Source organism: Macaca mulatta, chromosome 15 (assembly GCF_049350105.2).
Source record: "Macaca mulatta isolate MMU2019108-1 chromosome 15, T2T-MMU8v2.0, whole genome shotgun sequence".
In the NCBI taxonomy this organism is placed as follows: Eukaryota; Metazoa; Chordata; class Mammalia; order Primates; family Cercopithecidae; genus Macaca; species Macaca mulatta.
In genome coordinates this window covers 17,108,022-17,121,571 of record NC_133420.1, presented here as the reverse complement: position 1 = coordinate 17,121,571, position 13,550 = coordinate 17,108,022, and the positions used below count along the sequence as shown (strand labels likewise).

General features: G+C 56.8%; 1 protein-coding gene across 8 annotated transcripts in view; it reads left to right on the top strand.

Moving 5' to 3' along the window:
* ASS1 (argininosuccinate synthase 1) overlaps positions 1–13,550 on the top strand; it is a 57,900-nt gene that overhangs the window by 25,366 nt on the left and 18,984 nt on the right. For 5 of the 8 annotated variants that reach the window (XM_077967839.1, XM_015116554.3, XM_077967837.1 and 2 more), the window contains 5 exons: positions 1,377–1,447; positions 2,037–2,067; positions 7,681–7,771; positions 10,498–10,582; positions 11,167–11,231. In XM_077967839.1, coding sequence (XP_077823965.1) covers positions 1,377–1,447; positions 2,037–2,067; positions 7,681–7,771; positions 10,498–10,582; positions 11,167–11,231 — 343 coding nt within the window. Of the gene's footprint in view, positions 1–1,376; positions 1,448–2,036; positions 2,068–6,408; positions 6,475–7,680; positions 7,772–10,497; positions 10,583–11,166; positions 11,232–13,550 lie in introns of all 8 variants that reach the window. The other 3 variants (XM_077967836.1, XM_077967833.1, XM_077967834.1) reach the window with 1 other exon arrangement.

The following is a 13,550-nucleotide window of genomic DNA, read 5'->3' as shown; positions in this document are numbered from 1 at the left end:
TGCACTGGCACTATCTCAGCTCACTGCAACCTCCGCCTCCCAAGTTCAAGTGATTCTCCTGCCTCAGTCTCCAAAGTAGCGGGGACTACAGGCGCCTGCCACCATGCCAGGCTAATTTTTGTATCTCTAGTAGAGATAGGGTTTCACCATATTGGCCAGGCTGGTCTTGAACTCCTGAACTCAAGTGAGCCACCGCACCTGGCCTTGTAGGCTGTTTTAAAGTGAGTCTCCTGGCTTTCTAGAAAACCCCAAACCCAGAGCATTTAGCCTCATTTTAAGTTAAGGTGGTGACGGGGAAACAGCCGCTCCTTGGAGGAGGCCTCTAGAATCTCACTGTCTTGGGAATGAGCCTGAGTGGGGTGGACACCCTCAGGAGAGAGATGGGGGGTGACCCGGTGGGGGCTGCCTATGGTTCCCACAGGGACCCAGTGGGGCTGAGGGACTGAAGGGGGTCAGAGGCAGAGCATCCAGTCTCGCTGGCTCCGAGGGGCTGGGTGGAGCTCCTTCACTGCCCCCTGTGCCCAGTAAGCCGTGGGGACCAGCAGAGCAGTGCCGGGTGTCCGAGTGCAGGAGGAGGCTGGAGTGCACGCGCTGGATTCCCAGTCGGGCATCATCAAGGGACCAAGGGCATTGCGGGTCACCAGGGCAACCAGCCTCATCTTCCTCCTCCTCTTAAGGCTGAGTCAGGTGGGCCTTCCATGCATGACCTGCAGCCCTCCTAGCCTGGGCATCCTGGGCAGAGGTGGGTGTCCTCTTCTTAACAACAGACTAGGCCATTTAGGAAGCAAAATAGAGCCAGAGCCGAGTCCCATGGAGCCGGGATCTGCTGGGTGTTTCCCTTCTAGGGTCCGCAGAGTGATGTGTGCGGCTGTTGTGCCAGACCCAGGGAGGGGAGCCCCCGGGAGGTACGGGCCATGAGCTAAAAGCTCTCCCTGCATCCCACCTGTCCTTGGGTCCACAGGAAGCACCGCATGGGATCTGGTGCCAGGTGCCCTGGTCCACAGTGTGAGTGGGTTCACGCAAGCCCCAGCTCATAGAGTGATAGCGGGGCTGGTTGGCTGGTGCTGGGAGACCTGGGCATGGCACCTGCGCGCTTGCTCAGTGCTTCAGGTGTCCTTGAAGTGTAGACTTCAGGTCTTCTGGAAGGAACCTCCAAGGTCAGCATCGCAGACGCACGGTCCTGCAGTTTCTCTGGGACATGTCCAGCAATAGGGTCCCCCCAGGGAGGTGACCGTGACCAACACTAGGAGGTAGCTGGGGTCTTGTCTGAATGGGGGCCAGAGTTTGGGGCTCTCTGAAAAAGCAGGGCCCCTGGGACAGACCTCACACCTCCTTCCAGCCGCCTTACCTCCGCCTGTGCTCTCTCTTTCCTGCAGCAACACGGGATACCCATCCCGGTCACCCCCAAGAGCCCATGGAGTATGGACGAGAACCTCATGCACATCAGGTAAATGCCCGCCCTCCACCCATCCTTGGTCCTCCTGGGCTCATTCCAAAGGATGGCCATGTGCTGCCCCAGGACGTGCTGGTGACCCCTACACCAGTGGTCCCTGCCCTCGGGGAGCTGAGAGGCTTCAGGCAGGACAGAGATCAAAGCGCCCAGCTCATGCACTGCCCTCATTGCAGTTCTGCTGAGTATTGTCAAGGAGATAGATCATGGGCATGCAGCCTCATCAGGAGTATCAAGGAGGGCTTCTTAGAGGAGTTGGCATTGAAGGTTAAAACCTCAAGGATGGAGAACAGGCCCAGATGGGGCACTGGGGAAGTGTTTAAGGCGGAGGCCCCCTCACCAATGTGCAGAGCCCCAGGGCAGTCCCCAGAAGACTCAGGGAAAGGCCCCAACTCTTTCTTACAACCTGCAGCTCCACGGGTGACTGTGGTGGGCCCAGAATGTTTCAGACAGGTTGGCAGCAGATGCTCTGGCAGAGAGTAAAAGGCAGACCAGGCTCATGGGCACAACGGGGGGTGTGTGTTGGGGGATGGGGGCATGCCATGTCCCTCCCCAGCTGACCCTGTCTTTCCTCTCCCCTCTGCAGCTACGAGGCTGGAATCCTGGAGAACCCCAAGGTAATCCCCCCAACCCCGTCTCCTCCCAGCCGGCCACCTTTGGTGGTAGCTGCTCCATGCCGATGCTGTCTGATGTATTTGTAGCCTAATTTGAAATTTCACGGGGGCCAGCCATGGGGCTGGGGCCAAGCCCTGCCTGTGTTCCCCGACCCCCCGACCGGCCCCCCTCTGCCCGCCCTCTCCTCGCTGCATTTGAAGACCTCCCCCCGCCCTTCCTCTTCTAATTGCCGCTGGGATGAACAGGGGAAGGAAATATCTCAGGGCAGCATACAGAGAGTGTGTGATTGTGAGACAATAAAGAAGTAATTAGGCAGATGAGACACTTGGGGGAGGGCCCAGCCTGTGCCCACCAGCTCCCAGGCTGTGCTGCTGGAGTTTTGGTTGTAGGGGGCTGGGGGAGGCATGGCTGAGAGCCCCAGGCCCCATTTGTCTGGATCCGTGTTGCACACCCGCCACCACCGGCCACCCTGATCCCGTCCCAAGCCTCCCGGGCGGGCCAGGCTGGGCCCTCAGCTCTGTTTGAAGTTTCGGGTTTCTCTCCCCGGGGTAGGGGGCTTCTTTGTGTCCACCCCTGCCCACTGTGGGAGGTGGGGGAGGCAGGGCCAAATCTATCATGGGAAGAGAAAAATCTCTTTGTCCCTGAGGGAATGTGTCTTAGTTCTCGAGCCCAGCCAGCCCCACACCCCGGGGAGGCTGGTTTGGGGGTGGGAAAAGTGTGCTTTCTGAGGGGGTGCAGCTGGGCCTGGGGAAACCAAGAAGGCCAGCTGGAGGGGAGGGTGCCCAGGGAGGTTTGGTGAAATTGGGGAGCGCCAGAGCCCCGCCCGGGATCCCCCAGGGCCTGGGCATCTGTCACTCTCACGCCCGCATGCCGCCCCCTGGTCGGTGTTGGCTGTAATATCACATGGCAGCCACCATGTCTGGGGCGCGGGCCGGGGGTGGCATTGCCCTGGCTCAGTTCCTAGGACACCGGCTGGGAGCAGCCTCACTTTATGGGTGAGGAAACTGAGGCCCGGAGCCGTGACGCGCCCCAGGGTGCCAGCTGCTTGGGGCGAGGGAACGGGCCCTGGGGCTGGTGCCCTCCAGCTATTGGTTCCCCTACTGCCCATGGCCCCCTCCCTGTCCAAACCTGTCACTCAGGAGAGCCGCCACCCTTGCCCGCTGGGGGCTGATGGGCCCTGTGCGTGGCTGCTGCCTGCTGGTCACAGGTTTTTCTAGTTCATGCTCTGCTGACCCCACAACACTCAGGCCAGCCACCCTAATTAGCCAGTCAGTCAGCGCCAAGGGGGGCAGGGAGGCTGAGCCTGCGGAGTGGCTTCCAGGCAGGGCATCCTCTCAGGCCCGTGGGCCCCAAGCATGCCGGGCAACCACTCCTGGCCGTTCTCCAAGCAGCCTATGGCCTCTGCAAGCAGCTTATGGGGCAGAGAGGAGGCCCCCCAGAATGGAGGACCTCAGGATTGAGAGAGAGAGCAAGGCCAGAAGGAAATCGCCCCTCGGACCGTGCAGGAGGGCCCCCGGGCCTGGAGTAGGTTACTGAGCTACTGTGGGCAGGTCCTGCACCCTCCCAGGCCTCCTGTCTCATGAGGGTATCGGGTGGAGAAGTCTGTGCTAAAGAGAATCTGGATTAAGGATCCTGCTACCTCACCCACACTTGGGTCCCAGAGACAGGAAACCCGAGTCTAAATCCCAACTTTTCTTCTTATTGCTGTGCAACCTCGGGCAAGTTGCCCAACCTCTCTGAGCCTCCAGTACCCCTTGTCCAAGGTGGGAAAACACAGCACCTCCCTCCTGGGGCATCTAAAGCACTTGGCCTGGCACAGGGCAAGCCCTCAGTCATGGACCTGGGGGTCCCATGCTCCCTCCTCACGGGAAGAAGGCTCCAAAGTCTTCTCGGGGACCCCTCTCAAGAAAGGCTGGGCTGGGCTGAGCTGGGTGTGAGTCAAGGGGAAACCTAATTCCTGCGGAGACGCCTGGGGCACCCAGAGTCCAGCCGCTCTGGAAGGGAGTTTGCGCCAGCCATGCAGACTCCCCAGGGGCTTTGTGCTGCGGACGGGGCTCAACGTCAGGACGCGCCCTTGCATCCCTGGACCTGGCAGCCCTGTCCCCCTCGGGATGAGCTCAGGGGGACAGAGCTCGGGGAACCCGTGCCCCTCCCCCTCTCCAAAAAAAGCCAGGAGACCTGCGGAAGGGAGGGCTTGAAGGCAGATGGCTGAGCCATTTTCTGCCTCCGTGAGGGCTGATTGAAGGGCAATGAGGCAGCTAATGCGAAGAAAGATAGAAATTTACTTGCTTTAACTTCATACGGTCCACAGTGAAAGAGTTCATTCAGTCGCCGGCCCGCCATAGCTGATGGATGAATAAACCATTTGCGGCATCGATCATGCCTCTACATCATGGTTTAGTTCATGGGCCATTTGCTTCCAATTTCTCCTTCTCGGGGCCTGTTTCATGCTTTCTTTCGCCCTCTCCCCCTACCCCCCACCCCGACTCTCTCTCTCTCCTTTTCTTCACTCTCTTCCCTCCCCTGCCCCCCCACAGATGACATTGGAAGTGAGCCCTCCCGCTGGGAGGGATAAATAGATGGCATTGATACTCAGCAACAAACTATTTGTCATTTGAACTGGGCTTTTAGGAAGGAGAGTAAAAAGAAGGCAGGCGCTCGAGCCACCACGGAATGCAAAGCAAATGTCATTTTATTTCTATTTAGTTATTTTATTTAATCGGCGCTGTCAGGTGCCCGCCCGACAGCTGCCTCTGACTTCCGCTGCGGTCTGCAGAGACTCGTCCTCCAATCTTCCCATCCCCTCTCCTTCCAAATGCATGCACTGTCAGCCTCCACTTCAGTCTGGGGCTCCCTTAGGAAGTGTGGCGGGAGAGGAAGTGACAAGCAACGCGTTGAAAACAGTTGCAGTCGGGCCCAGCGCAGGTGGAGGTGGGAGAGAGCTGGGCTTGGATGGGAGTGGGGCCCTCGTACCGGCACTCTGGTTGGAGGCTTGGGGGAGTCCCAGGCAGCTGGAGATGGGACTGTGGAGTTGTGTGGTCACCCCAAGATCCAGTCCAGTTCACTTTACCTTTTTGCTGAGGATGAGCCTTGGGGCCCATCTGTGCCCAGGGAATGCTGCAGTTGGCAGGGCCCAGTGGGCCAGCCCTGATGCCTGCCTATGGCTGTGATGCTGGCTGGCTCTGGCCACAGGCCTCACCCTGCTTGTCAGCCCAGGTTACTACAGCAGCTGGGAACCAGCATAAGGTGGTGGAAAGAGTCCCTATGTTTAGCTTCCAAAGCATGGTTTGGAGAAGCCACCTCTCAGCCTTGGCTTTCCCTGTGGTCTATAGAGGCATCAGGCTGGGGGTCCTTCAGGGCCCCTCCTACTGCCTGGAGTCTGCCTTTAGGGAAAGTTCTGGGTTCTTGTTCCTGCCCCACAAATGGGCACTGACACGGGGATACAGCTGGTCCTGAGTCACGTCGTCCCTTGGAGGTGGGGGTGGAGGATCCACCACGGTCGTTGTCTGAACTTAGAAGGATCAATTGTCCTGGTTTGCCCAAGACTAAGAGGTTTCTGGGGACAAAGGACTTTCAGTGCTAAAACCAGGAGAAACCAGGGTACTTGGCCACTCTAACATAGAGTCACAGGCGAATGACCACGGGTGAGCTTCCAGGGTACTTATGTAGCCCCATCCCATGCAGAAGGAGGCTGGGCCGAGCAGGTACCCCCATGAGTGAATTCCAGCTGCAGAGCACACTCCAGTTTGTACCAGGCCTTCCCTGACATTTTCTTGTGTGTTTTCATTTCCAGTTACATATCTGTCTATATTTATATATATATATTTTAAATATATATTACAGTATGTATGCTTATATATTAAAAATAAAATGTTTTTTATTTTTAATATACATTACAATTTAAGTATATATATTATATATTTAATATAAATATGTTTTTATAATATATAATAAAATATACAATATACATATTTTTAATATATATTACATAAATATAAAATACAAATATATATAAATAAGATAAAAATATATTTTATTAAAAATAAAATATATTTTTAATATATATTACAATTTAAGCATATATATATATATTTAAGCGTATATATATATATACGCTTAAATTGTAAGATGGCCAAGGGCAGGTATCATTTTCTCCCATTTTACAGATGAGGAAACTGAGGCTGGAGGAAGTTAAGCCTCCCCAAGGCCTCACAGCCTGAGATCTTGATCCTGGCATGGGGGTATTGCCCATCACTGTAAAATCCAACATGTATTTGGTGAGGACCTCACAGGGCTCCTGTCCTGAGTGCCAGGGAATATAACTCCCATGTGGTCTCTGCCAGCACGGATCTCACAGTTGCAGCTCCAGTCCCTCCCGCTCAGCCTCCATTTCTTCATCTGTAGATGGGGTAAGAGCGCTTGACCTTCTTACCAAATGGAGCTGCTGAGAACTCAGACTGCAGATGGGAAGTGATACGTGAATGTGTGCAAGGTGTTTTGTTTTGTTTTGTTTGCGGAGGAGGGGACGGAGTCTCACTCTGTCGCCCAGGCTGGGTGCAGTGGTGCAATCTCAGCTCACTGCAACCTCCGCCTCCTGGGTTCAAGCAATTCTGCCTCAGCCTCCCGAGTAGCTGGGACTACCGGCACATGCCGCCACACCCGGATAATTTCTTTTGTATTTTAGTAGAGATGGGGTTTCATTGTGTTGCCCAGGCTGGTGTTGAACTCCTCAGCTCAGGCAATCCACCCGCCTCGGCCTCCCAAAGCACTAGGATTACAGGCGTGAGCCACTGCGCCCAGCCGTCTGCAAAGTTTTTAAAGCAAAAATGAGACAGCAGTTCCTAGATGTCAGCAGGTGAACAAGAACCCCAGGCACAGGATGCCCAAAGGACGGACTTGAGCAGTCAGGCCCAAGAGGCCCAAGTCCCCACAGTGGCAAGTGTCCAAGCCGCAGCCTGGGGGAGCTAGGGCCTCCGAAGATGGGAGGGAATTTCAAGAGTTCCAGGCAACACGCAGCCCCTCCACCACTGCATCAGACGAGAGGCCCATTTTCCAACACGCCCAAGAAAAAATATACATAAAGGTTGATGTGTTTTCAAATGGGTTTTTGCTTTGCTCTTCTCTTTTCTCCCTGTGAGTATTAACCTTGGGGACCCAGGGGACGGCTCGGCTTGCCAGAGCACCTGCTGGGGTCACACGCAGTCATTAGCTTTGCGGTCAGTGCAGAATAAACCCCAATTCCCGAGCCGGCGAGAGTGTGCATACCGCTCCTGGAAAGCCCTCGGAACGCCGCCTCGCTCCTCCAAAGTCACACTTTTTCCTGCCTGACTTGTTCCTCTCCTGCTATTCTACCTCCAGCTGTGGGGGCGTCGAAGAAAAAGATGAGATCAAGTTGAGGGGAAAAATTGTCTGATTTCTCAAGCCCTTTGTTTCCCAGGCCCCTGGCAAGCGGGACTGATGCTAGGCTGAAGGCTGGGGACCGGGGGATCTGCTGGACCCCACCAGCTGGTGGGCAAGTGGATGGAGGAGAGGGGTGCAGATCCCTGCGGGAGGTGGACTGTAGGGTGTCCGGGGACTGGCATGTCATCCTCCCACCTCTTTCTGTCTTTTGTCAGAACCAAGCGCCTCCAGGTCTCTACACGAAGACCCAGGACCCGGCCAAAGCCCCCAACACCCCTGACATTCTCGAGATCGAGTTCAAAAAAGGTATGTTTTTTGAACGTCCCACCTGTTGGGACTCAAAAGGGTCGAAAGGGATTGACTGTTGGGGCCCTGGCTCCTTTTCCGTCCCTGCCTGGGAACCTAGGCCCTCTTTACCCCCACCCTGCATCCCTGGAAGCTGGAGTTCAGACAGGGGTTTCAAGGGTGCCGCACAGCCCACCTCCCTGGACAGTACAACCCATGGATGCCTCTAGGCTTGGGAGGAACACGCCCTCGGCCACCCATCACTTGGGTTCATGGGCACCAGGTCTGGAATGAGAGCACTCTAGTCCCTGAACAGCCTCTCACCTTTCCTGGGCCTCAGTTTCCTCACCTGAGGATGAAAGAGAGTGCCTGCTGTTTTCCCGGGGTAGAATGAGGCCTGCAAGGGAGCGTCCAGCCCCAGGCCCTGATCCCAGAAGGTCCTCAGTAAACAGTCAGTGTTGGTGAGCTGGCCTCAGGGACCCCTGGGACCCCACGTGGAAAGCCTTCGCCAGTCCTCACTGAGCCGCTCTGGGCCTCACCCTTCTGACCCCACGTTCAAAGCTGTGGCCACTCTTGCTCCCCTCGGCAGTGGAGCCTGTCCTGTTCACTCCCTCCTCCTCACTGCTGTCAACAAGAAGCCCGAGTGCCTGAGCTTGGGAGAGGGCGTCTCTTGGCCTGGAGGAAGGACAGAGAAGCAAGGCGAACCTGCCTGGGCTCAGAGGGAGGGCTCAGAAGGCCTGAAGGGGTACCTTTTCAGGAGGCTGGAGAGATCAGGGCGGCTTCCTGGAGGAGGTGGTGCTGGGCACAAGGGCATCCCAGGACCAGGCGGGGGCTGGTCCATTTGTCCACAAAGTGGCTGCCCACACTGGAGCTGGGATGAGAGGGAGACAGGCTCGTGGAGAGGCCTGGCCCAGCTCTGATGCTCGGCCCTTACCCTGGGTACCACAGAGAGGAGGACTGGGTGGGGAAGGCTCAGGCCGGTGGGGAAGCAGAGCTGCAGACCCCACTCTCCCTCTTGCTGGTGTGACCTTGACAGCCAGCTTCACCGTGCTGGGCTTTGGGTGCACTCATCTAAAAACAGGCCCACAGGCATGATGCTCACAGGTGCCCGGCATGGTGTGTGGAATGGGGTGTCGGAGGCTGAATGCTTTAATAATCTGCCTCTTCTGGGCCTTTCCCTAGAGCCTGGCCAAGTCAGCGAGTGTCTTCCTTGCTCCCCTCCATCTGTCCCAACCCACTGGGGGTCAAAGAGGCCCCCAAAGGCAGCCGGGCCCCCAGGCCTGTTTGCAGGCACACAGCCTCCCTTGAGGACCATCTCTGAGGAGATGGTGGGAGTGGCCCCACCAGCATCTCCTGGCTCCCTGCACGGGGCCCCCAGGAGCCCGGAGACCCGTGAGGGTGGGAGGCAGGCGGCAGGCTGCAGAGGGTCTCGGGCACCAGGCTCCGGCAGCCCTGCCCAAGGACCCGGGCAGCTCCGCGGGCTGAGCTGGAGAAGAAACGTGACCTATTGTCATGATTTGGGGACTGTCTGGAAGAAGAAAAAAAGACGGGAGGAACCCTCCCCTGGCCAGTGCCCATTCACTCTCTAGTTAATTTATTTGAAGTTTTAATCTAATTATTAACTATTTTAAAGGCTAAGAGGCTTTCTCCGGCAGCAGCACCAACAATGTCACCTCTTCTCCCGGGCAGGCCCCATCTAAGGCCCCAGCGAAGGCCGATAATAGGACCGGGAGGGAGAGAAAGGGAGAGGGGAGAGGCGGGGGGTGGCGAGAGGGGCTTAAGGTTCATTATTGGGCAGACTTACATTTAATAGCAATTTACAACCAAGTTATAAAACCCCTGGAAATGGGGGTTAAGAATGGCGAGGCTGACAGCGCCTTGAGCGAAGCCCCTCCAAGCGGCGCCTGGCTAATAAAGCCTCGAAAGCCGCTATTGAGGCCTGATTGGCACCCGATGGCTCGCTCCATGGTAATGAGCCGGGCAGATGGGTGGGGGATTAGCCGCCAACTTTGAACAGCTTTTCTTTGTCACTGTTTCAGCTCTCTTGTTAGCCCCAATACATTTATTGCTCATTTCACACCGCTCGAGAAAGTGCCCCTTGCTATTCAAAGTCAACCCCGAACCCACCCACTGCCCCCCCCAACCCCTTCCCTCCTGCCCTCCTGCCACCCCAGACCCAGCTCCTTGGATTCAGGGACGCTGCCGACACCTCGCCTGCTGGAGCGGGCACCGTGTCACCCCCATCAATCAGATGGCTGCGTGTGGGTCTGGGGTACAGGGTCGGGGCGCGGGGTCCGCCTGACAGACGTGGCAGGGGGCTGTGTGTGTGTGTGTGTGAGCGAGTGTGTGTGTGCTTGAGCCCAGCCACACCTCGGCCAGGCGGCCCCCGGGTGACTGGTGGGACAGAAGGTGCTCCCGGCGTAAGACAATGGTGGAGCGTGAAATTCAATTAGTTCAGGGCCTGGTTCCAATTTCACAGCCCCTAAATGCAAAAGGGGCAAAGAGAATGGGAGGGTGGGGGAGAGTGTTTTTATTACATTTTCCCTTTCATTCTGGGGGGCTTTCTCGCCCCTTCTCTCCCTGCAGCAGGCCTCAACCTGCACAGGGCTTTTGAAGGAGTCATTTGGAGTCCATATCTGTCACATCCATTTAAGGCGTTGCGGGAGGAGGGAGAGGGTGGGGTGGCGGGTGCAGGCTCCTCTGCTGAGCCGGGCCCAGGGGCCCACTGCCTTCTCTTCCCACCCTAGGGGTCCCCGTGAAGGTGACCAACGTCAAGGATGGCACCACTCACCAGACCTCCTTGGAGCTCTTCATGTACCTGAACGAGGTCGCGTGAGTGACTGCAGCCCTGTCCGGCCTCCTGGGCGCCGCTGTCTCGGGCGAGCACGGACCTGGACCGTTGCAGCTAATGGTTGTGGCTGAGGTTCAGGGGTGCAGAGGACAGGCCGTGTCCCTTCCCCATAGCCACAGAGTTTCCCGGACTAGGGGAGCCCCGTTTGGCAGGAGAGGCTCCGTGGTCCTTAGCCTTGGAAGATAACAACCCAAGGAGGCCTTCTGCCTCCAAGGGATCATTAGGCTGGGGCTCCCAGGCCCTTGGCTGGATGGGAGGCCAGGATAGAAGGAAAGTGAGCGGTAGTTAGCTCTGGTGCTAGGCAGGGCCCCAGGACACAGGTAACAGAAGGAACAATTTGAACTCACACCTGGGCAATCCCTTCTCTCTCTGGGCCTCAGTTTCCCCACCTGTCCAGTGGGCACTTGGACTAGGTGACCAGGCTCAGATGTCCTCTGAGTCTTAGATCCTGAAATGCTGCCTCACCTGTGGCCTAAGCTGCACCCACCCTAGGGCAGCCCAGCTGGGTGGGTGACTCTGAGCCTTGCGGTAGTCCCTGAACCTAATGGACCGGTTCTTCCCACAGGGGAAAGCACGGTGTGGGCCGTATTGACATCGTGGAGAACCGCTTCATTGGAATGAAGTCCCGAGGTGAGTCTGCTCAGCCCTGCTCAGAGCCCGCCTCAGGGCCCAGCAAACCCAGAGATCCCTGAGACCTGTCCCATTTGGACGCTACTACCCCTATGCTACGTGGGCGACGTTGGGCGCGTCCTTTCACCACAGCCTCCGAGACTGCAGTTCCCCTCCTGCCAAGTGGGGCTCATGGGCCCTTTGCCACTGACTTTCAGGGTGTTAGGAGAAGGGCTGCCCAAGGGCTGAGAGAGGCCCAGGAGGGCCTGGGGAGTCCCCGAGGAGCAGGCAGGCCAGGGCCAGGCCTGGAGGTCAGGCTGTCTTGTGTCTGGGGCGGGCAGGCCAGGTTTGGAGGCAGACCGTGCAGGCCCGATTTCGTGGTCATTAAGGCCGCATGGAGGCCGTCGGCCAGGCAGGGCAAAAGTCCTGCCAGAGGTGGGCACTGTGGCTGCACTGGCGCTGGGAGCCGGCCAGAGCCTAAGGTCCTGTCCCGGCATCAGGCCCGGCTCACGGGGCCCTTTTTCCAGGGATGGTTGGGGCTGAGCCTCAGTGTGGCATGCCTGCCACCTCGGCTGGCCTCTAGCCTGCCTAGCCCCGTATCCGCCTCTGGCTGGGCCCAGGAGCAGGGCAGTTGGTCCCCAGGCAGGTGCTTCTGTCTTCTCTTAGTAGCCAAAGCCCATGATTCCCTTTGTTGGTCACTCACCATTTCATCTTGACCACATCCTCCTCTCCAGGACTCAGTTTCCCCATTCATACACCAAGGGGATCTCAGGTCCCTGAGGGTCTGCTAGTGTGTGATAAAGCCATGCTGTGTTTTCTGGGGGGTCCTAAGAGGGAGAGGACAAGGTTTCAGTAGTTGGATCCCCTGAATTGGGCACCTGAATTTTTAATACTGGTGGTGGGGTCAGGGCTCCCCACTTTGGTAAATGTTCAGATCTCTTTGCTTAGGGTCGATGTGAAAAGATACCAAGCCAAATAAAACCTGACCACGGTATAGTCACGGCCCCATGTCCCTCAGGCTATTTTTACTAAGATTCTAAAATCCGAAGAGAGCTGATCGCCCCATGTGGGCCAGAAGAAAAGGGTGGTGGTGCGGAGGGCTGGAGGCCTGTTTCTGGTCCCAGGTTTGCCCTGCCTTGCCCAACGACCTTGGACTTGTCATCTATCGCTAGGCCTCAGTTTCCCCAAGTGTAATGTGGTAAGCGTTGGGAGTTGCATCACTCTGGTTCTGACCTGTTTGCATTTACCTCAAAAGACATAGGAGCACGGAAAGGGGAGGCGGGTTTGCCTCTTTCTTGTGGTTTAGCTCCTTGCTTGCTGTTATTCAGGAGAAACAACCTAATTGAAGCTCTGGGAAGGCCTTGAGAACAATGTTACTAATTAGCTGCTCCTTTTTATCCTGGCTTACCTTTGTCTCTTACCTATATTAACATGTGATTAGATGCCCCTTTGTCGCCGCCTGCCCTTGGGAGCCAGCGAAGTGTGCACCCTCCAGGGAGAGCTGGGGGGGACCTTGGGGAGTCACAGACCAGCACCCCATTTACAGATGGGGAAGCCAGGGCTGGGGACGGGTGGCATAGAGGCCTTGCTTCAAGTAGCAGGCACTTTAGTGGCAGGACCAGGACTGCCATCTGGGCCCAGAGTGGCATGGAGTGGAGGGCTAAGAGCTTCGACTGGAGTTGGACAGATCTGGGTTCAAACTCATGTATGGGGGCAGGAACTGGTACACTGGAAGTGCTCCATAAATAGCCATCCGTCCCCAGGGCCTGCGGAATGGGGACAGAAGTAGCCCCCACACTCTAGGAGCTGTCAGTGTGGCGGGGGATGGGGAGGGTTCCAGTACTGCACCTGTTGTTATGCCCTTGCCATGCCTGTGGCAGGCATCACCAGTCGATGCTGGCACTATTCTGTGAACTCCAGAGGTGTCTCAGGGCTGCCTGCAGGCACTACCAAATGATCAGGATTGGCACACGTGATGAAAATGCATTGCCTTCCCTATTGGAAAGATAAGGACTGGCCTGAAGTCACTGTGAAATGGCATCCTGCTGGGTGGGGCGAGTCAAGCAGACTTGAGCAAAAGTGAACTGGAGGAGGTGGTTAGTGAGGAAGACCTGGACTGCACTATTCTGAACGTGGAATGGTAGCTGACAGCATGCCAGAGAGGCTGGACCTTTTTCCCAGAATGGAGGCCTCGTCCCCATAGAAGGTCAGAGCCATGAGATAGATCAACAGTCTGTTCCAACCCCCATGGCTCCTTACCACCACCTGGGGAAAGGTTCCCGGAGGCCAGCCTCCACTCTGCCCTGGTACTTTGTGTGTACTGTTGGAGGCTGTCCCCAA